Genomic DNA, 23,575 nt, shown 5'->3' on the forward strand with positions numbered 1-23,575 from the left:
TTCCTACACAGCCAACTCTCACAAGTACCTAATTAAATAAATGATCTGTTTTGCTAGTTTGACACCTCCTGAGAACTCAGCAGCATTTTGATGTCCTCAGGCCCTTGTGTTGGCAGGGAGAGCAGTAGGATCATGACATTGTGTATCTTGGGTGTTGGTTCTGACAGATTCAGGAAAGGAGAAGGAATGGGGAGCAAAGACAATGAAATGATGAGGAGTTAATCATCTCACACAATGGGTGACCAGTTACTGTTTATACATTTCTTTCTCCTCTCTTTTGGAGAAACCAGCAAGAGAAAACACTTCCAAATTCCATAGATAACGAGAAAGAGATAAAAAGGTATTTGAAAATGTGGAGACAATAGCAACAATGCCACATTGGTACACTCTGTGAACCATGTGACAGACAATTGTTATTTTATAACAGAACTTGTCTCCTGATTTTAACGTTCCTCGATGTCCTTTTACGATTAATCCAACAAAACCCACAAACCAATCCAGAGCTCCAACATCCGCCTCTGAAATGCCACTAGTCTCTACTATAACCTCACCGGCTTGCCCCAAAACCTTCATCCCAAACAAAGCTGCGTGGGTCATAATTCCCAAGCTGTTTCCAAACCAGCCAAACTCTTTCTTTGCTCAGACTCTGTCAGCACCATCAGAACTGACAGCTTCTCACTCTGTGAGAGAAACCTGACTCAGATTGTAAAGTAACCCAATGTTACAATCACAAAACAAATCTCAAGCTAGGTGACACTTGGGGGCATTTTAATAAAGTTCCACAGAACAGTCCAATCAGCAGCTTATACATCTGCTTCTCCTTTTCTTGGGCAGGATTGGGAACATCATGTGAATGGAAAGCATCACATCCAGAACTGTACCCTCTTCTCTGAAAAGTGAGTAACCATTCCTGATTAGCTTGCTTTGTGGGTGAAGAAAAACGAACAATAATTATTAATTTTTTTTTAACTGTGTGAGAATCCACTTGCTAACCAATCCGCACTCTCCTCTCGTGCAGCGTGATTGCTGATTTCCTCTCTTATCTGTATTCTTGCAAATTATCCTGACATCTGCAACATGAAAAGTTTCAACAAATGTGTATTGTTACAGCAATGCTTGTGGTCTATTATCAAATAATAAATCAGATTGCTACTAATTTCCAAACACTTTTGTTCTACACAATTCCCAAGTATTAGCCGTCTGCATTTTTCTTAGGACAGTCCAGGAAATCTATCAGGTTATTCCCATCAAATACATCCCATCCTGCACCAGGACCCTCAACACTTCCTGTGACTGTGAAGAGGTTGTCTAGATGGATCTGTTATCTTGCTATTCTGACTGGGATGTTTTCACTTTATTTTAATTGTGAATTCTGATTTTAATCCCAGTTCAGGCATTGGGTTAACGCATTTGACAAGATCAACAAATGGAGGAGTCAATTCGTGCTTGATTTTGAATCCTTCCGGTAATCAATTTAAATCTGTTATGCTCCTTTTTTACAGAAAAAAAGTAAGTAATGTTTCTCATTAAAGTTAAACCTAATTGAGAGTGTTTGGAATGTTAACACTGCCTGGTTTGTGCTAATCATAGGTCCCTGTTGATTTTAATAATAAATCCTGAATACTGAAGCTGGAGAAAAATGTGGAAAATATCTGATCAGTTGTGAGTGAGTCTGATGGTAGGATTGAGAACACAAGTGCAACAAAGCACTCACCATGAAGTCACCTGTCTGAAGTTCAGTAGCCCCTGTTTGTGCAGTTTTGTAATTGTACAATGAGAGTGATATTTCATTCACTGTATAATATCCGAGGTCCGTTTGGCTGCGTTGATCACTGAGATAATTTTAAACATCTCAATGTGGATACTCCCATCAAATGGCAACCCCTCTGGGAGAGTATTAATGAGCCTTTACTGGACAGTGCTCCAGAGCAGGAGGGGAGAGGGGAGAACAGTAATTTGGGATTATCAAGCAGACATTATATCAGATTATTCTGCAACTGGTCTCATTTCAGTTAATTCATAACTAATAAACACAGCCCGTTATTGTTCATAAGTTTTACCATTATAGATTTGCATCTGCAGACCAGCTCTCGATATTGTGTGGCCTTTTGAAGGATCTCCATAATTTTGCTTCATGTTATTGTCCATTATCTTTCAGACCTTCCACCGGACAATAATCAATCTCAACTGAGGACATTTTCCCAACCAAGCCATGGATTCACTTCCACATCCTCAGGGTCAAAGGTAGTTCATTCCTCCTAACTCAACAGTTATGTGATTCACCTTAGCTTCCCTTTCTATTTGTTTATTTAAATTCTCGAACGTGAACAGTGCTGAGCAAGCTATATCCTAGAGGATGGTAGGCATTCAGAAAGCTTTCTGTTCCATGATTCAATCACTTAGTTGGGTTCCTTCAGTGAGAATGAACTGCTCCATTCACTAAAGAGCTTTTTGCTGAGCACGATGGGTGCTTCAAGGTACTCTCCTGATTAGAGCTGAGCTTGGGAGATTTGGAACTTGTGAACCTCTGAGCTGCTAGAGCACGGGCTGACCCTCCTGGGGAGAGTTTGAGTAGGTTTTAATGGTTTAATGTTTCCTGGGTCACTGTTCAGGTACCTGAGTCAGAGTGCTCCAAACTTTCCACGTTGTACACACTTTCACAGGATTCCAGAATTCAGGGTAATTGCTCCCACAATTTGGAACTTCCCAGGGAATCCTGGGCTGGTTGGAGTTTGGGGAAGTTGTTGGGTGAAAAGGTGCAGTAACACATCGTACATCCCATAAAACATATCACACTGTCACAGCATGAGGCTGAAGGCTCAAGCTGCTGAAAATTTAGAACAGTTTTATTGTTGAATGTGCAGCAGTGTCTATTCACCCCCTCAGCAGTGTCTATTCCCCCCTTGGCAGTGTCGATTCCTCCCCTCAGCAGTGTCTATACCCCCCCCCTCGGCAGTGTCTATTCCCCCCTTGGCAGTGTCGATTCCTCCCCTCAGCAGTGTCTATACTCCCCCCCCTCAGCAGTGTCTATTCCCCCCCTCAACAGTGTCCTCTTCTCCCCTCCAACAGTGTCTATTCCCCGCCCCCCAGCAGTGTCTATTCCCCCCCCTCAGCAGTGTTTATTCCACCCTCGGCAGTGTCTATTCCCCCCCTCGGCAGTGTCCACTCACCCCTCAGCAGTGTCTATTCCCCCCCTCGACAGTGTCTATTCCCCCCTTCGGCAGTGTCTATTCCCCCTTTGGCAGTGTCTATTCCCCCCTCGGTAGTGTCCACTCCCAGCTCGGCAGTGTCTATTCCCCCTCGGCAATGTCTATATCCCCCCATGGCAATGTCCACCCCCCCTCGGCAGTCTCTATTCCTCCCCTCGACAGTGTCTATTCCTCCCCCTTGACAGTGTCTACTCCCCCCCTCAGCAGTGTCTATACCCCCCATCGGCAGTGTCTATGCCCCCTTGGCAGTGTCTACTCTCCCCCAAGGCAGAGTCTAATCCCCGCCCTCGACAGTGTTTATTACCCCCATCGGCAGTGTCTATACCCCCCCTCGACAGTGTCTACTCCCCCTCAGCAGTGTCTATTCCCCCCCTCGGCAGTGTCCACTCTCCCCTCAGCAGTGTCTATACCCCCCCTTGGCAGTGTCTACTCCCCCCTCGGCCGTGTCCACTCCCCCCTCAGCAGTGTCTATTGTCCCCCTTGGCAGTGTCTATTCCCCCTTGGCAGTGTCTATTCCCCCCTCGGAAGTGTCCTCTCCCCCCTCTGCAGTGTCTATTCTCCGCCTTGGCAGTGTCCACTCTTCCCCTCAGCAGTGTCTAATCCCCCTCGGCAGTGTCCACTCCCCCCTCGGCAGTGTCTAGGTTAGTGTGGTGCTGGAAAAAAAACAGCAGGTCAGGCAGCATCCGAGGAGCAGGAAAAACAACATTCCAAGTCGGACCCCTTCAGGCCTGATGAAGGGTTTTTACCTGAAACGTCAATTTTCCTGCTTCTCGGATGCTGCCTGACCTGCTGTGCTTTTCCAGCACCACTCTGATCCTAACATTAAATCCTGTTTGTTTGAGATGAATGTTCCTGTTCGTGTGAAGGGGAAGGCTGCTAGATGCCGAGAATGCTGGATGATGAGAGAAATTGAGGCTTCAGTCAGAGAAAAGAAGGAGGCATGTGTCAGGTACAAAGAGCTGGGTTTGTGTGAATCCCTACAGGAGTATAAAGGCAGTAGGATTATACTCAAGATGGGAATCAGGAGGGCAAAAAGGGGACATAAGGAAAATCCAAATGGATTCTACAAATACATTGAGGGCAAAAGAGTAACTAGGGAGAGAATAGGGTCACTTAAAAATCAACGTGGCCATCTATGTGTGGAACCACAGGAGATGAGTGAGAAACAAATATTTTGTGCCAATATATAATGTGAGATTCTTTACTCAGCGAGTCGTGAGTTCATGGAATGCCCTGTCAGTAGCAGTGGTGGACTCTCCCTCTTTATGGGCATTTAAACGGGCATTGGATAGGCATATGGAGGATAGTGGGCTAGTGTAGGTTAGGTGGGCTTGGATCGGCGCAACATCGAGGGCCAAAGGGCCTGTACTGCGCTGTATTTTTCTATATTCTATGTTCTATGACATGGAAGCGAGGGAACTTGGGGGAAAAAAATAGTGATGTCTTGAAAAGTGTCCATGTTACTGAAGAGGAGGTGCTGGACGTCTTAGACTCATAAAAGTAGGTAAATACTCAGGACCAGAACAAGTGTAACCCAGGGCATTGTGGGAAACTAGGGAAGTGATTGCTGGGCCCTTTGCTGAGATAGTTACATCATTGACAGGCACAGGTGAGATGCCGGGAGACTAGAGGGCAGTTAATGTGGTGCCACTATTTAAGATGAAAATGTGTTGCTGGTCAAAGCACAGCAGGCCAGGCAGCATCTCAGGAATAGGGGAGTTCAACGTTTCGAGCATAAGCCCTTCATCAGGAATGAAGGGCTTATGCTCGAAACGTCGAATTCCCTATTCCTGAGATGCTGCCTGGCCTGCTGTGCTTTGACCAGCAACACATTTTCAGCTGTGATCTCCAGCATCTGCAGACCTCATTTTTTACTCCACTATTTAAGATAGATGGTTCGGAGAAACCAGGGAACTATAGGCCAGTGAGCCTGACATCAGTGGTGAGTAGGTTGTTGGAGGGGATTCTGAGGAACAAGATTTACATATATTTGGAAAGGCAAGGACTGATTATGGATAGTCACCATGGCTTTGTGTGTGGGAGATCATGTCTCACAAACTTGATTGAGTGTTTTGAAGACGTGACACAGACGATTGATGAGATCAGAGCGATGGACATTGTCTATGTGAATTTCAGTAAGGTGTTTGACAGGGGAGGCTGGTTAGCAAGGTTAGATCACATAGAATACAGGGAGAACTAGCTATTTTGATACAAAATTACTTTAAAGGTAGAGGATAGAGGGTGGTGGTGGAGGGTTGTTTTTCAGACTGGAGGCCTGTGACCAGTGGAGTGCCACAAGGATCGGTGCTGGGTCCACTGCTTTTCATCATTTATATAAATGTTTTGGATGTGAACATAGAAGGTATGGTTAGTAAGTTTGCAGATGACACCAAAATTGATGGTGGAATAGACAGTGAAGAAGGTTATCTCCGAATAGAACAGGAATTTGATCAGATGGGCAAGGTGCTGCATTTAGGTAAGACAAATCAGGGCAGGACTTATACACTTAATGGTAGGGCCCTGGGGAATATTGATGAATAAGGAGACCTTGGAGTGCAGGTGTATTGCTCCTTGGAAGTGGAGTTGCAGGTGACAGGGCAGTGAATTAGGTGTTTGGTTTGGTTTCCTTTATTGGTCAGCACATTGAGTATAGGAATTGGGAAATCATGTTGCAGCTGTATAGGACATTGGTGAGGTCACTTTTAGAATACTGTGTTCAGTTCTGGTCTCCCTGCTGTAGGAAAGATGTTGTTACACTTGAGAGGGTTCAGAAAGGATTTACAAGGATGTTGCTGAGATGGAAGAGGTTGAGCTACAGGGAGAGGTTGTTTTCCCTGGAACATCAGAGGCTGAGGAGTGGCCTTTTAGAGGTTTATAAAGTCATAAGGGGCATAGGTAGGATAAATAAACAAGGTCTTTACCCTGGAGTGGGGGAATCCATAACTAAAGGGCATAGGTTTAGGGTGAGAGGGGAAAGATTTAAAAGGAACCTAGGGGGCAAGGTTTTCATGCAAAGTATGGTACGTGTATGGAACAAGCTGCCAGAGGAAGTGGTGGAGGCTGGTATAATTACAACACTTAAAAGGCATCTGGATGGGTTTATGAATAGGAAGGGTTTGGAGGGATATAGGCCAAGTGCTGGCAAATGGGATTTGGTCAGATTAGGATAGCTGATCAATGCAGATGAGCTGAACTAAAGGGTCTGTTTCCGTGCAGTATAACCCTATGACTCCCTAAATTCCCCTTTTGACAAGGAACTAATTCTAAGCATTACCCACCAGGGCAGTGCAACAATCACATAAAGGTGAAAGAAAGAACATTTGAACCCCCACCCCCACATTCTTCAGACTCACAGCCCCTTTGCCCCTGTTGTCAGGATTGACACTGACCCCCCTTCACCATCTGCTGGCCAATGCAACTTGATGCCACAACCAAAGCCCCCTCCTCCCCACCCCCACCAAGCTCCTGTCAGATCCAGTATCTCTCAACCACCTTGATTTTCCCTCAATACTTCATCACTCCATGGCACCCTAAGTACCTGGTACCTTACCCTTACTCACCTGGCACCTGACCTCCCTGGCACCCAGCTCCTACCAACAGCAATCACCTAGCCTACTTCTTTCCTGGTGTCCTACCCCTATCCACCTGACACTTTACCTCCTTGGTACACTCTCCCTCCCCTCCCCTCCCCTCCCCCAGCAGCTCTCACTGTGACTCTCTCTGACCTTACAGAATATGGCAATGATTGCTGGGAAGGTAGTTGACTGGTTCGCCTTCTCTCTGATCTGAGCTATGAGAGAATGTGGAGAACTCCATGAGACTCCACATTTCCGAGGAAGTCCTGAATGGATTCTCCTGTCGGAAATGTGCAATTCTTTCCTGGGTTAAAGGCGGGGGGCTGTCTGTGATGCTATTCCTGGGAAAATTCCAGCCAATCCAATACAAACTTTCCTAAACCTGCCCAAACCTGCCTGAATCTCTCTCCTACTGAAAACATGAGTGGTTTGGTCACCCACCCTGATATCCCGTAGGGTCAGCGGTTGCTTGGCAACCCCACCTTGAGGTGATAGACCGTACTGCTTCATAAACACTTACCCACTGCAATTCCACTTCGAGGCCTGACAATGGTCACGGCCCCTTAGTTAGGAGTTAGGGCTGGCAGTGGGGACGGGCTGGGGACAAGGTGGGTGCAGACCCCACCTGCCATTAGTGTCTCAGAGTTCCCAACCCCCACTCAGGACCAGACCAGCCGTTACTTTGGGGATTTCTGGAGCCCATATCCAATCCCAGATCGAGCCTCATGTTTCTGCGTATGCCCATTAAAAATAACAAGGTCAGAAGTCACTCGACACCAGGTTGTGGTCCAGTGGGTTTATTGAAATCACAAGCTTTCGGAGCACTGCTGCTTTATCAGGTCAGGTGGAGGAAGCGCACCTGGATAAAGGAGCAGTTCACCGACAGCTTGTGATTTCAAATAAACCTGTTGGACTATAATGGGGTGTTGTCTGACTTCTGACCTTGTCTACCCCAGTCCACACCAGTGCCTCCACATCATTTAAAAATAATATTCAGGACAGCCTCTGATTTAGAAATAAATTACTCACAAATCTATACATGTCATCCTAAATCTAAACATCATTTTCATGTTCACAGATAATTTATTTATTACAGCATTTTGATTTACTTGCCAAGTATTAAATAAAACAAGAACTGCATCATCATCATCCTATTTATATAAACAATTGCCATGCCAATTGTCAAATAACCTGTTATTTACAGCTGCAGTTATATAAAGCTATTTACTGTATCATTTTTATTACTCCATCATTCTTCCTGCACTGGTCATAAACAAAGAGTGAGACAGATGCTATTTTTATGATCTGTCCAGTTTCTATCATTGCTTGAGTCTGACCATTAATATACACTGGGTAGTGACCTGTGTGTACATGGTCCTTCGATTATGGATAGGGATTGAGTGTTGGTACTTTGTCAACTTTACTTTTCTCACCCGTAAATATTAAAATTCAGATACCTGCAAAACCTGAATATTATTGACAGTAAGTTATATTTGTTTGAAGTAAATTTAGGAATTGGTTGCTGCCTAGTTTCAGGTTGGTCCCTGGAGACAGGGAGTGGCTCCTCTGACCATGGAATAGGGAACCAGGAAGGATGTGGCTGAGTGAGTGCTGCTATTGACCACCAGGATACATGTTACTGGGATCAGAAATGGAGTGGACCACTCGGCAGATATTATTGTGGATGGTCTTTACACTGAGGATGGGTTCCAGAGAGAGGCTGGTAGCAAAATATTCAAGGATTCAAAATATCACATGAGTTTTAATGTACTAACATAAAGGTTTTATTCAAATATGCTGAAAAATATTACATATGGTCCCTTTCTGCTGATGATGTAAACTCCCATATTGACCATATATTCACCGTAACCTGTTACACTGCACTATCAGACCGTGTTCCACTCTCCCATCTCTTCTCAAATTCCCTTAATTCGCTGAAAGATAAAAGCATCTGACCACACAAACCCTAACTGTAGTCTGCAGTGGAGCTTTCCCAACCGGCTGTAATAGAGAACTCTAAAGATTCACAATGTTTTGACAGAGGAAATTTCTCCTTGTCTTGGTTCCATATAGACCAATAGCCCTGTCTCCTGAGACTGTCTCACCCAACATCCCGATGTCTCAGCTGTTAAAACAACCTCTCAGTGTCAGTGCAGTTGTGCACGGTGGGGTGGGGGTCGTCAGTCTGGAAGCTCCACAAACTGGCATGTTACCCTGCCCACAGACTGGCCTATTACCCTGCCCACAGACTGGCCTGTTACCCTGCCCACAGACTGGCCTGTTACCCTCCCCACAGACTGGCCTGTTACCCTGCCCACAGACTGGCCTGTTACCCTGCCCCACAGACTGGCCTATTACCCTGCCCACAGACTGGCCTATTACCCTCCCCATAGACTGGCCTATTACCCTGCCCCACAGACTGGCCTGTTACCCTCCCCATAGACTGGCCCATTACCCTGCCCACAGACTGGCCTATTACCCTGCCCACAGACTGGCCTGTTATGCTCCCCACAGACTGGCCCATTACCCTGCCCGCAGACTGGCCTGTTATGCTCCCCACAGACTGGCCTGTTACCCTGCCCACAGACTGGCCTGTTACCCTGCCCACAGACTGGCCTGTTACCCTGCCCCAGTTGTACTGTACTTGGGGCTTATCTTGGTCTTCCCTGTGAAAGTTTCCTTTCAGGGCTGGGTGCAACATCAGCTCAAAGATCTCATCTTCAATATTCTGGTACAAACAGGCGACCCCTCCCCCCAGCAGCAGGTTCTGTGGTTCTTATTGTTCTTAATTAAGTGGAGATGATAAATTATTTTGATTCTCCTATTGGATTCTGTTTTTAATTGCAAAAATGCAGTACCTGACATAATTATCTTCATTCTGCACATCTTAATTGCTAATTTATTTTAAAGATGGTCAAAAATCTTAAAAGTCCAGTAATCCAGAGTGTGGTCTGTTTTAATTTTGTTTCTTTTTCTGCAGATACATAAACACAAAGCACAGATTTTTACTTTGATGTATGTAAAGTATGCAATCTACCAGAGACATTTGGCAATTAATAAAGTTTTACTTCAGATATGTCAATTTTTCATTTTAAGAATCCCAATGCATCGAATCATCCAGAAGAGAATGGGCCCTGCAGCCGACTGAATCCATTCTGTCAAAGCTACATCAAACCAACACTAACCACACTTTCCAACACTATTCCATTGGCTTTGCATGTTATGACATTACAAAGTGCAGTTGTTTTACTTCAGACACTTATTTTAAAAGTTTCTTAAGAATCACGAAGGCTTCCCATCCCTAAAGCAAAGATCAGAAAGATTCGGTTGATGGCAGACAAAACACAAGTCAACAAAGAGCTCAAACTTCAGCAAGAAGATTCGAGTCTTGTTTCCAAAACGATGCTGCACATCAGCTTTGGTCTCAGCACCAGGAATGAGCAGAGAGTATCGCTGTAATCCCTGTATGGAACATGACTCACTCTCCCTTGGCACTTGTTAAGTTTCCTCAGATTGTGAGAGAAACTGGGTGAGAATTGATTAAAGAAAATAATACTTTCTGGGCGGACAACTACAATCTCAGATTCTTATCAACATAGATTTTGGTAAATAATGAATAACAAAAGAAGGACCTTGCTGTTAATCAGCAGCTCCTTTTGATTTGGCCTGATCATTGTACAAACACCATTGGAAACGATTGTTGGAAGATTTTTTCATTTTGATTCATTCAAATGATTCAAAACTAAATCACAGATTTCAAAGTGTCTGAGAGTCTTGAATGCAAACACCTTGGATACCATTTTTCTGCCCAAATGTTCAATCCCCTTTGTTTTCATTTACCTTCCAAAGTATAAGTTTTGTTCTTAACTTGTCACTCTTTGTATTTTCCTTAATCCTTCACAAGTGAAAGATGTGGTAAATATTAATTACAGATAACCCCAGATATCTCAGTGTGATGAGTTTTGATGTTGAATTCAGAAATCTGTAACTTCTGAGCTATCACCAAAATAAATTTATCCTGAAAGTTATTGGACGATTGTGTACAGTTGTCAGGGTAGAGTACTCACCATCCACGCAATCCACTGCTTGGACTCAAACAGACTTGGAGTAATTGCCTGTTTCCATTGATTTAGAAAATATTGTCAAGATTTTGAATTTCAATCTGTGTAAAAGGAACATCAGAATAGGAAACAAGCTTACAAAAAGAGTTGAAATGTTGGTCTATGAACTTCAACAGAAAGTTGATTACATTCATTAAAAAAATTAGTTTCCCACTCACTTCAAGTTCACTTTTGTTCCTGTCATAGACCAATTTCTCCTCTAGTCATCCTAAAAAGAGTCATAGGAAATGCTATTAAATCTTCTCAGGAGAACTAGAATTGGAATATAAATAGGAAACCCAACCATTAATTTGCCTTTTAGATGTTAAAATGCCCCCAGCTGTTTGACTGGGCTATTCTGATGCCAGTTGATGTCATTATTGGACTGTGGGGTGGGTGGGGACATGGTCAACACAGATATGATGACAAAGTTTAAAAGGCATTTGAATAGAGACATGAACTGTCAGAGAATAGAGAGATATGGACCATGTGCAGGCAGATGGCGTTATTTTAGAATAACATCATGGTTGGCACAGACATGGCATCTGAAGGGCCAGTTCCTGTATTGTACTGTTCTATGTTCTATGCAAATCAGGTCCCAGACAGAAATCTGGCTTGATAGATCATAGTTTGTTAAGTTTTATTTAACAGAGTTGACTTCCACAGATATAAACATGCAATGTTGCAAATGTTTGTAGGGGAGATGATGGCTGAGTCATATTATCACTGGACTGTTAACCTAGAGAGCCAGGTAATATTCTCAGGACCTGGGTTCGAACCTCGTGAACCCACCTATTTCACTAATATCCTTTTGGGAAGGAATCTGCCAGCCTTACCTGATCTGACTGCAGACCCACAGTGATGTGGCTGACTCTTACCTGCCCTCTGGGTGAATTAGGAATGGACAATAAATGCTGGTCCAGCCAGCAACACCCTCATCCTGCGAATGGATGAAAAAAACTTTCATTTTGACAATAAAACAGAAGTTTGTTACAAATAAGAAAAACTAAAAAAAACTAAGCTTTTTACATATTCCACAATTTGAAATATTTCAAAACACATAGTGGAACAAATTCTTATCTATTCCCAAAACCGTTGCTTTACAGAATTCCAATACCGTTCCTTTTAATTTCTAAACTTTCTTAGCTTCAAATAATCCTTTCAGTTTATTATCAAACACTTCTGGTCTGGAATTCACAAATTAAAACTGTGGTGACCTATTTCCTTCTAACTTCTACCAACTTCTTACTATCTCCTTTCTTGTGGAGAAATGGTCTTACAACTAGCACCAGCCAGGACTTTCCCCAAGTACCCCAAAAGCATTCTCAGTCTCTGGGATTTTCTAAGCTCAAATCAATCCTTGAACATTTTAAACCAAAAAGCAAACAAAAAATCATGTTTGCTCTCTCCAAGCTTAAAACCCTCACAATAAAAATAAATTTTTGTTATCACGCCAAGAGGGCCACCACTCAGCTACTGTCTGACCCAAAAACAAACACAAAGAACTGGCCTCTCATAATTAGTTCCAACTTTAAAATGAAGTTGTTGTCAGGATGTAGGGAATTCTGGAAAATTTGCTTTTATTGTCCATTCCTGATTACTATCAGAAGATAGTGATGGGCCTTTCTTTTGAGCTGCTGTGATCCTGAGCTGATGCTGTCCCCAATGACAAATTGACAAATGGAAATGTGAATCCAGCCAAGTGTAAAGGCAGGAATACTTTGTGCTTTGGATTTGGAGGAGAAATATGTAAAGACAATTGGACTGAAGTGGTGAGTTACAAATGGGAAGAGACTCCACCATCATTGGCTGTTGATGTCTTTGTCTTAATCCATTCTTGGGCTTCTGGTTTTGCCAAAAAAAACTACAGAGTCTGCGGAGATCAAATAAAGGCACGAAAATTATTTACAAATGTGACTAACAGTAGCAAGATCTAACAAGGACCTGGACAAGGACATAAGGGAACAAGATCATGATCACATGAACCGGTATCACTCTCTGCGATGATGTATATTATGTCTGCTTTATATATAATGCAGTAATCCCTTTATATTATAGCGACAGTTCAGCTCACTTCTGAACTGGCTCATTACAAGAGCAAATCATCTGGTTTCATACCCCACCTGTAATATTCTTCTTTAGATAGTTATTCAATTTAATTCTGAAAGTCTCCCTCCCCTACATTCTCAGACAGTACGTTTCAGATCCTAACCACTCGAGTGAACTTGCCTCCCCCACACTCCCAAACACTAATCCCTGACCTCTTACTCTCTCGAGAAATATTTCCTTGTGAGTCTCTTTTTATTTTGCCAATCACTTTGATGTGGTGACCCCTAGTCCTTGATTCTTCAAACAAATGGGAACAGTTTCTCCTTTTCTGCTCAGTGCAGATACTTTATGATTTTGGACTCTGAGTAATGGATAAATAAACAGGTGGATAAATTCTGAAAACAAAGATTCTGCTCTTTCCCATTGGAAAAATGAATATTTTTTGCCTGATGTAGAATTTGCCTTTGTGACTGATAGTTGATTATCTTATACAATAATACTTTCCATTGTAGTGAAACTAATCTTCTTTATTTTTAGATGTTTCCACAACGGAAGCCTGGACCGAGCCGAGTTGTTCACATCTGTAATCTTCCTGAAGGAAGCTGCACAGAGAATGACGTCATTAATCTTGGACTCCCGTTTGGAAAAGTCACCAACTATATCCTCATGAGAGCCACAAACCAGGTGTGAACACAGAATTCTGCAAACTGTCTCATGAACCTTTGTCATCCCGAATACACTGCTCCTCCAACATTCCGACCAAACTAAAGCGAGATGTTTGTAATACTAAAGCTTTTCAAAAGGAAAGTCAATAGAGTTGCTTGGAATTTCCAGCTGGAAGCTCTGTATTTGGCGTGGCTGTTGTTTACCAGGTTAATGCTGCATTTGAGACTGCACCCAGCCTTCCTCATTGAACCCTGTCACTCCTCTATCCCAGAGTGTTGCAGAATAAAGCCTACAACTTGCGTTTACCCCAGTACTGCTGTTGGGTAGTTCATGGGAGTTCTGTCACTTCCCCTTGCTGCACTCTTGGGCAGTAGTTAACTTCAATGGCTCAGTATCGTGAAGGGAGGTGTCAATGGTCCTTTTTCACCTGTGGCAGCTTCCCTGCTCTTTCTCCCTTGTGTACCCATCTACGTTCTCTCAAATGTATCTATACACCTCAATAACCTTTTGTATTGCAAGTTCCTTATTCCTATTATTCGCAATGGAAAGGTTTGTGTCCTGAATTTTCCTACCTTTGATTTATGACTCTTTATTTTACACTAGTTCATTTGTGAAAGCATCCACTCCACGTCCACCTTCTCAAATCCTTTCATTATTTTAAAGACATCTACTCAGTCACCTTTTATTCCCAGCGCCAGAACAATTCCAGTTTCTTCAATCAGATATGTGAGAGCTTGAAGAAGTGAGGAAGCAGCTGGGAAGCTCCCATTTCTGGGCTGGATTGTTCCACTTGAATCCTGGCTGCATTGGGTCAAAGAGAGAGACAATGTGGTGGGCTCAGGTACCCCTCAGTGTCCGGCCTCAAACCCAGCTACAAGCTCTGATGGCATGGCAAGTGTCAGAGGGAAAACCTTCCATTCTCTTATATCTTGAACCTGGGTGAACCTTGATCGTGAACTTCCAAACACATGAAATTCACTTTGTATTTTGGTCACAAACCCCCCCACCCAGGCGCCCTGTGCCCTGCGCTGGTTTGCCATCTGTCCCTGTGTGCCATGTTTCAGTCTGGCAGTTCTCCCTCAAAGCCTGGTTGCAGCTGGGAGGTCCCAAAGTGGGAATTTCCAGGATACATCAGTGCACTGTGATGCAGTGCAGCGATCCAGTGGCTGTAAGCTGACCCTGTGTCATTGATTTTCAGGCCTTTTTGGAGATGGCATATCATGAGGCAGCTCAGGCAATGGTGCAGTTCTATCAACAGAAACCTCCAGCTATCAATGAGCAGCAACTGCTTGTCCGCATGTCCAAACAATACAAGGAACTCAAGCTGAAGGTGAGCTTACGTTGAATCACATGATCAGACAGTTAAAAAGTAAATAAAATGTAGCAGTGGCATAACGCAAATAGCACTGATCAAGCTCAGGGTCATTGCAGCTGAGCCTGGGATTAATCCGAGGGGCTATGGGAATACAGAACAGGCTGCAGGCAGTTCGCGAACTCCAATGTGTGAACATCTGAGAGAAGAACATTTCAGGGAGAAAGGATCCAGTAACTGGAGGTTCCTAGCCAACCTTACTGAATGTTTCAGTGAAAATGAGGAGGGCAAGAGCAAAACCTGCTCAGAAACACACTCCAACTATTCTCCATCTAAGTATCAGGCTCATAGCCAGATATCTCCCAACTTCCACTTTGTCCTTGCAAGGACTGCCAGGGGACAATGTGCCAGGGGATAATTCGACAGTGAACAATCTGACAGTGGTCAATCTGCCAGTGGACAATTTGACAATAGGTAATCTGACAGTGGACAATTGGGCAATGAACCATCTGCCAGTGGACAATCCTACAGTGGACAATCCTACAGTGGACAATCCAATCGTAAGTAATGTGCCAGTGGACAATCTGACAGTACAATATGCAACAGGATAATTCCCAACACCGTTAATGTTTAAACCCCACGCGATAATCCAACAACACCTGTCAATGTTTAAACCCATAAGATAACCTCCCAAGCACTCATTAATGTTTAAATATCCCAAAACCCCGAGGATGTGCTGATGTCTGGTAAAGGAGAAATCTTACCCTGTCCCTTTTGAGATGTCAGCATGGATAGCATGGTGAGAGTGGTCTCCTTCTGTGTTGTGTCATTGGTTCGTTGGTTCGATGTGTCTCTAAATCAGCAGAGGTAGACAAATGAGATCAGTAAGGGGATGTGACGGGGTGGGGGGCTGGAGAGTGGGGGAGGAAGTGTATTGCAAGTTTATGGAGACAGCCTCTCGGTTAGGTGTCAGACAGAACATTCCCGCTTGGTCTGAATGCCACATTTTGTTCCTCCTTTGCTCCAAATCAGTTCATCAGAAACTGAGCTCGCTGCCTTTTGGAGAAGGGGAGGAGCCCATTCACAGCCTCCTGTTAAATATTAAATACAACTGTAGCTCTATCGTTCACCTTTGGAAGTCCCTGCTTGGATCATGTTCTACATTTGGATCTAATCTGGGGTGGAGAGAAATCTGTCATGTCTCACTCAGAGTTCACTCTACTGTTCTCTTTATAAATTCAGCCTCTTAAATGAGAAAAGAAATAGCAGAACTAATACTTTTCCAAAACAGTTTACCGCGTGACGGTGCTGCCCTTCCTATTCACACTCCAATTTCACAATGACCAGAACAAATAGAGGTATCCTGTTGGCTTCCCTTAGTTGTGCTGTTACACAAAGTGATCATTTCATTAACTCAGCTATTAACTGAACGGCTGAGTGGAATAAAGGCCGTGTAACTGAATGATATTTACAATGTTATAATGCTTCTCCTCAGCAACAAATTACTTTTAAGGTTTTAGCCCCCAAATCAGTGTTTGGACAGAGCTCCTCTGTCAAGAACCTTGGAGCAAACAGTTGGTGTGGTGTTGTATCCAGACACACTGGGAAATGGAAACATGAGTAGGCCATTTGGCCCCTCAGTTTTGTTCCCATCATTCAAAACTGTATCTGTATAATAACTTCTCCTACCACCTTCAGTTCCATAATGCAGTATCTAAAACAGCATACTTGTTTGAAATGGGGTTAGCCACAGAAGAATCCTACGCTATCTGCCTACCTTTATTATGTTTCCTAACAGTAAACCATCTGCCTTACTATATCTGTGGTTTTTCTACCTTTCCTGAAACTGCCATCCATCACACTGCCTGGTCTTCTAATTTCTTCCTGGTCTCTAACTACCACTCTGGCTGATCCATGCAATCTGATAGGATTCACATCCAAACACATTTCCTGCAGATATAGTCTCCAGGAGCATCGAAATGCTCCCTGATCTCCCACATCTCAAACAAAAGGCATCTCTGACTATTTAACCATCTACAGACCCAGAAATCGCCTAAAAACAAACAAACACACTTTGTTAACACAGTCTTACTGCTCAAAACACTGCTCTGGGATAATACAATACCTCTCTTTTATATTAAAATTCAATCAAGAGACAGACCTCGGTAAAACATTTTTAAAAAAAAAACCTCACACTACTCACTATTATACATTTACAACAAAAACAGAATAAGATTTATAAGTCTTAAAAACAAATACTTAGCTAATCAGGCTCTGAATTCATCACAGAGATGTTAGTAATTTCACAGTCAGTCTGCTGTGAAAGTTATAATGAAACTATGGCTTTAAGAAATGTATTTTGCTCTGGTTTTGTTTTATGAAGAAAGGTTGAGGTAAAGGTACCAGGCCATCTGCTCCACTAAACAGTTTGTGAGGCCTTAAGGAGTTTTTAAAAAACGTTTGAACAATAGAAGCAGCCTGAATGGGTGGGCTCAATTTTCCACAGAACCAGGATTTTTAGTTTTAGCTTTCAGCAGTTGCTGAAGTCTTGAAGCTCAGTGTGGAAAGTCTTATTCCTCTCTCTGTTACAGCTTAAAGCTGGGGTTCTCTTCCTGCTGCTGGAATTGTGTGGGAGACAATCGGTTTTATCGAATTTGCTTTTGCCCAAAGTATATTTATGAGATGTTACTGTATTGGAACAGTTAATTAGGAGTAGTTAGCATCTTTTTTTGTTAAGCATTTAGATAGAGTTATCATTGAACCAATTCTTTACTTTTTATTTTGACTGTATTTTAACTAGTGTAAAAATAATGTGTGTTTTACTTAAAGTCAATTAGTTTGACCAATCAAATTGGACCTGGAAAGCAACACTTTTTACTTACCTTTAAAATAAGAACAGGTGAGAGTCTAGGCATTAGGGTATTGGAGCTCATATCCTGAAGAACATGAGCTTGGGGTTCTGGGTTCCTCATCTAGTGACATTCCCACAATGCCACAATGATTCCTGCATTAATATATCACCATCACCAGCTGTTCCCTCACTCCGTTTAGTTCCAGGCGTCACTGAGATTTGGTTGAATGTCCTCAGTGTGAATATGTCTCAGTCTTTGAGGATATCGTCGGACAAACTGAAAGAGAAAATAATCATCATTTACTGAGGGGATGTCAGGGTAAAATTAAGGTCTGATCGATTAGTTATATTTGAATTTGTTTTCTTAAACTCTCCTCAGAAACCAGGAAAGGACGTTGACTCAATCATCAATGATATTAATTCTCAGAAGGAGAGGGAAATGCACAAAGAGTGGAACAGGTAATGGGAGTGTATTTATTTATACTTTTAATCATTAATTATTTAATTATTCTACATGTTCAACTCTCAAGTGGACCCCTCTGCCTTTATATACTGGGCAGTAGCAGGCCGGTGAGAGTCAGGGCCTTGGTTATATACCGGGCAGGAGCAGGCCGGTGAGAGTCAGGGCCATAGTTTATATACTGGGCAGTAGGAGGCCGGTGAGAGTCAGGGCCTTGGTTATATACTGAGCAGTAGGAGGCCGGTGAGAGTCAGGGCCTTGTTTATATACCGGGCAGTAGCAGGCAGGTGAGAGTCAGGGCCTTGGTTATATACTGGGCAGTAGCAGGCCGGTGAGAGTCAGGGCCTTGGTTATATACTGAGCAGTAGGAGGCCGGTGAGAGTCAGGGCCTTGGTTATATACTGAGCAGTAGGAGGCCGGTGAGAGTCAGGGCCTTGTTTATATACCGGGCAGTAGCAGGCCGGTGAGAGTCAGGGCCTTGTTTATATACTGGGCAGTAGCAGGCCGGTGAGAGTCAGGGCCTTGTTTATATACCGGGCAGTAGGAGGCCGGTGAGAGTCAGGGCCTTGGTTATATACTGGGCAGTAGCAGGCAGGTGAGAGTCAGGGCCTTGGTTATATACTGGGCAGTAGGAGGCCGGTGAGAGTCAGGGCCTTGGTTATATACCGGGCAGTAGCAGGCCGGTGAGAGTCAGGGCCTTGGTTATATACTGGGCAGTAGCAGGCCGGTGAGAGTCAGGGCCTTGGTTATATACCGGGCAGTAGCAGGCCGGTGAGAGTCAGGGCCTTGTTTATATACCGGGCAGTAGGAGGCCGGTGAGAGTCAGGGCCTTGTTTATATACCGGGCAGTAGCAGGCCGGTGAGAGTCAGGGCCTTGGTTATATACTGGGCAGTAGGAGGCCGGTGAGAGTCAGGGCCTTGTTTATATACCGGGCAGTAGCAGGCCGGTGAGAGTCAGGGCCTTGGTTATATACCGGGCAGTAGCAGGCCGGTGAGAGTCAGGGCCTTGTTTATATACCGGGCAGTAGCAGGCCGGTGAGAGTCAGGGCCTTGTTTATATACCGGGCAGTAGCAGGCCGGTGAGAGTCAGGGCCTTGTTTATATACCGGGCAGTAGGAGGCCGGTGAGAGTCAGGGCCTTGGTTATATACCGGGCAGTAGCAGGCCGGTGAGAGTCAGGGCCTTGTTTATATACCGGGCAGTAGGAGGCCGGTGAGAGTCAGGGCCTTGTTTATATACCGGGCAGTAGCAGGCCGGTGAGAGTCAGGGCCTTGTTTATATACCGGGCAGTAGCAGGCCGGTGAGAGTCAGGGCCTTATTTATATACCGGGCAGTAGGAGGCCGGTGAGAGTCAGGGCCTTGTTTATATACCGGGCAGTAGCAGGCCGGTGAGAGTCAGGGCCTTGTTTATATACTGGGCAGTAGCAGGCCGGTGAGAGTCAGGGCCTTGTTTATATACTGGGCAGTAGCAGGCAGGTGAGAGTCAGGGCCTTGATTATATACTGGGCAGTAGCAGGCCGGTGAGAGTCAGGGCCTTGGTTATATACCTAGAGACCTAGCCAAAGAGATAGAATACCATCGGTGTAGAAAGAGGCCATTCTGACCATTGAATCACACCAGTTATCCAACGAGCATTCCACCCAGAATCCCACATTTCCCATGGTCATACCGTCTAAACTGCACACCTTGGGACTGTGGGAGGAAACCCATGCAGACACAGGGAGAACATGCGAACTCCACACAGTCAGTCGCCCGAGGTTGGAATCAAGCCCAGGTCCCTGTGCTGTGGGACTGCAGCACTAACCACTGTGCCAATGTGTCACCTGCGGAAGGGAGAGATCTCTGTGGGACCAGGTGATCACTGTGGGACCAGGTGATCACTGTGGGATGGTGTGATCACTGTGGGATGGTGTGATCACTGTGGGACGAGGTGATCACTGTGGGATGGTGTGATCGCTGTGGGATGGTGTGATCTCTGTGGGATGGTGTGATCACTGTGGGACCAGGTGATCACTGTGGAATGGTGTGATCGCTGTGGGATGATGTGATCTCTGTGGGACCAGGTGATCACTGTGGGACCAGGTGATCACTGTGGGATGGTGTGATCACTGTGGGACCAGGTGATCACTGTGGGATGGTGTGATCGCTGTGGGATGGTGTGATCACTGTGGGATGGTGTGATCACTGTGGGACCAGGTGATCACTGTGGGATGGTGTGATCTCTGTGGGATGGTGCGATCACTGTGGGATGGTGTGGTCACTGTGGGATGGTGTGATCTCTGTGGGACCAGGCGATCTCTGTGGGATGGTGTGATCGCTGTGGGATGGTGCGATCACTGTGGGATGGTGTGATCACTGTGGGATGGTGTGATCACTGTGGGACCAGGTGATCACTGTGGGATGGTGTGATCTCTGTGGGATGGTGTGATCACTGTGGGATGGTGTGATCTCTGTGGGACCAGGTGATCACTGTGGGATGGTGTGATCACTGTGGGACCAGGTGATCACTGTGGAATGGTGTGATCTCTGTGGGATGGTGTGATCTCTGTGGGACCAGGTGATCACTGTGGGATGGTGTGATCTCTGTGGGATGGTGTGATCACTGTGGGATGGTGTGATCACTGTGGGATGGTGTGATCTCTGTGGGATGGTGTGATCACTGTGGGACCAGGTGATCACTGTGGGATGGTGTGATCACTGTGGGATGGTGTGATCTCTGTGGGATGGTGCGATCTCTGTGGAATGGTGTGATCACTGTGGGATGGTGTGATCACTGTGGGATGGTGTGATCTCTGTGGGATGGTGTGATCACTGTGGGACCAGGTGATCACTGTGGGATGGTGAGATCACTGTGGGACCAGGTGATCTCTGTGGGATGGTGTGATCACTGTGGGATGGTGTGATCACGGTGGGACCAGGTGATCACTGTGGGATGGTGTGATCACTGTGGGACCAGGTGATCACTGTGGGATGGTGTGATCACTGTGGGATGGTGTGATCACTGTGGGACCAGGTGATCACTGTGGGATGGTGTGATCTCTGTGGGATGGTGTGATCACTGTGGGATGGTGTGATCTCTGTGGGACCAGGTGATCACTGTGGGATGGTGTGATCACTGTGGGACCAGGTGATCACTGTGGGATGGTGTGATCACTGTGGGATGGTGTGATCACTGTGGGACCAGGTGATCACTGTGGGATGGTGTGATCACTGTGGGATGGTGTGATCTCTGTGGGACCAGGTGATCTCTGTGGGATGGTGTGATCACTGTGGGATGGTGTGATCTCTGTGGGATGGTGTGATCACTGTGGGACCAGGTGATCACTATGGGATGGTGTGATCACTGTGGGATGGTGTGATCTCTGTGGGACCAGGTGATCACTGTGGGATGGTGTGATCACTGTGGGACCAGGTGATCACTGTGGGACCGGGTGATCACTTTGGGATGGTGTGATCTCTGTGGGATGGTGTGATCTCTGTGGGACCAAGTGATCACTGTGGGATGGTGTGATCTCTGTAGGATGGTGTGATCTCTGTGGGACCAGGTGATCACTGTGGGATGGTGTGATCTCTGTGGGATGGTGTGATCTCTGTGGGACCAGGTGATCACTGTGGGATGGTGTGATCACTGTGGGATGGTGTGATCTCTGTGGGACCAGGTGATCTCTGTGGGATGGTGTGATCACTGTGGGATGGTGTGATCTCTGTGGGACCAAGTGATCACTGTGGGATGGTGTGATCACTGTGGGACCAGGTGATCACTGTGGGATGGTGTGATCTCTGTGGGATGGTGTGATCACTGTGGGATGGTGTGATCTCTGTGGGACCAGGTGATCACTGTGGGATGGTGTGATCACTGTGGGATGGTGTGATCACTCTGGGACCAGGTGATCACTATGGGATGGTGTGATCACTGTGGGATGGTGTGATCACTGTGGGACTAGGTGATCACTGTGGGATGGTGTGATCACTGTGGGATGGTGTGATCACTGTGGGACTAGGTGATCACTGTGGGACCAGGTGATCACTGTGGGACCAGGTGATCACTGTGGGACCAGGTGATCACTGTGGAATGGTGTGATCACTGTGGGATGGTGTGATCACTGTGGGACCAGGTGATCACTGTGGGATGGTGTGATCTCTGTGTGATGGTGTGATCACTGTGGGATGGTGTGGTCACTGTGGGACCAGGTGATCACTGTGGGATGGTGTGATCACTGTGGGATGGTGTGATCACTGTGGGACCAGGTGATCTCTGTGGGATGGTGTGATCTCTGTGGGATGGTGTGATCTCTGTGGGACCAGGTGATCACTGTGGGATGGTGTGATCTCTGTGGGATGGTGTGATCTCTGTGGGACCAGGTGATCACTGTGGGATGGTGTCATCACTGTGGGATGGTGTGCTCTCTGTGGGACCAGGTGATCACTGTGGGATGGTGTGATCACTGTGGGACCAGGTGATCTCTGTTGGATGGTGCGATCACTGTGGGATGGTGTGATCTCTGTGGGACCAAGTGATCACTGTGGGATGGTGTGATCACTGTGGGACCAGGTGATCACTGTGGGATGGTGTGATCTCTGTGGGATGGTGTGATCACTGTGGGATGGTGTGATCACTGTGGGACCAGGTGGTCACTATGGGATGGTGTGATCACTGTGGGATGGTGTGATCACTGTAGGATGGTGTGATCACTGTGGGACCAGGTGATCACTGTGGGATGGTGTGATCACTGTGGGACCAGGTGATCACTGTGGGATGGTGTGATCACTGTGGGACCAGGTGATCACTGTGGGATGGTGTGATCTCTGTGGGATGGTGTGATCACTGTGGGATGGTGTGATCACTGTGGGACCAGGTGATCACTGTGGGATGGTGTGATCTCTGTGGGATGGTGTGATCACTGTGGGATGGTGTGATCACTGTGGGACCAGGTGATCACTGTGGGATGGTGTGATCACTGTGGGATGGTGTGATCACTGTGGGACCAGGTGATCACTGTGGGATGGTGTGATCTCTGTGGGATGGTGTGATCACTGTGGGACCAGGTGGTCACTGTGGGATGGTGTGATCGCTGTGGGACCAGGTGATCTCTGTGGGATGGTGTGATCACTGTGGGATGGTGTGATCGCTGTGGGACCAGGTGATCACTGTGGCATGGTGTGATCTCTGTGGGATGGTGTGATCACTGTGGGATGGTGTGATCTCTGTGGGATGGTGTGATCTCTGTGGGATGGTGTGATCACTGTGGGATGGTGTGATCACTGTGGGACCAGGTGATCACTGTGGGATGGTGTGATCTCTGTGGGACCAGGTGATCTCTGTGGGATGGTGTGATCACTGTGGGATGGTGTGA

The 23,575-nt window shown here is 45.7% G+C and overlaps 1 protein-coding gene across 1 annotated transcript in view; it reads left to right on the forward strand.

Moving 5' to 3' along the window:
• Positions 1 to 23,575, forward strand: part of rbm20 (RNA binding motif protein 20) — an 84,893-nt gene that overhangs the window by 17,657 nt on the left and 43,661 nt on the right. Inside the window, exons 4-9 of the mRNA XM_060842289.1 lie at positions 835 to 896; positions 1,389 to 1,465; positions 2,159 to 2,244; positions 13,471 to 13,617; positions 14,798 to 14,929; positions 18,142 to 18,221. Coding sequence (XP_060698272.1) covers positions 835 to 896; positions 1,389 to 1,465; positions 2,159 to 2,244; positions 13,471 to 13,617; positions 14,798 to 14,929; positions 18,142 to 18,221 — 584 coding nt within the window. The remainder of the gene's footprint in view (positions 1 to 834; positions 897 to 1,388; positions 1,466 to 2,158; positions 2,245 to 13,470; positions 13,618 to 14,797; positions 14,930 to 18,141; positions 18,222 to 23,575) is intronic.

This window comes from Hemiscyllium ocellatum, chromosome 22 (assembly GCF_020745735.1).
Source record: "Hemiscyllium ocellatum isolate sHemOce1 chromosome 22, sHemOce1.pat.X.cur, whole genome shotgun sequence".
NCBI classification, from domain to species: domain Eukaryota; kingdom Metazoa; phylum Chordata; class Chondrichthyes; order Orectolobiformes; family Hemiscylliidae; genus Hemiscyllium; species Hemiscyllium ocellatum.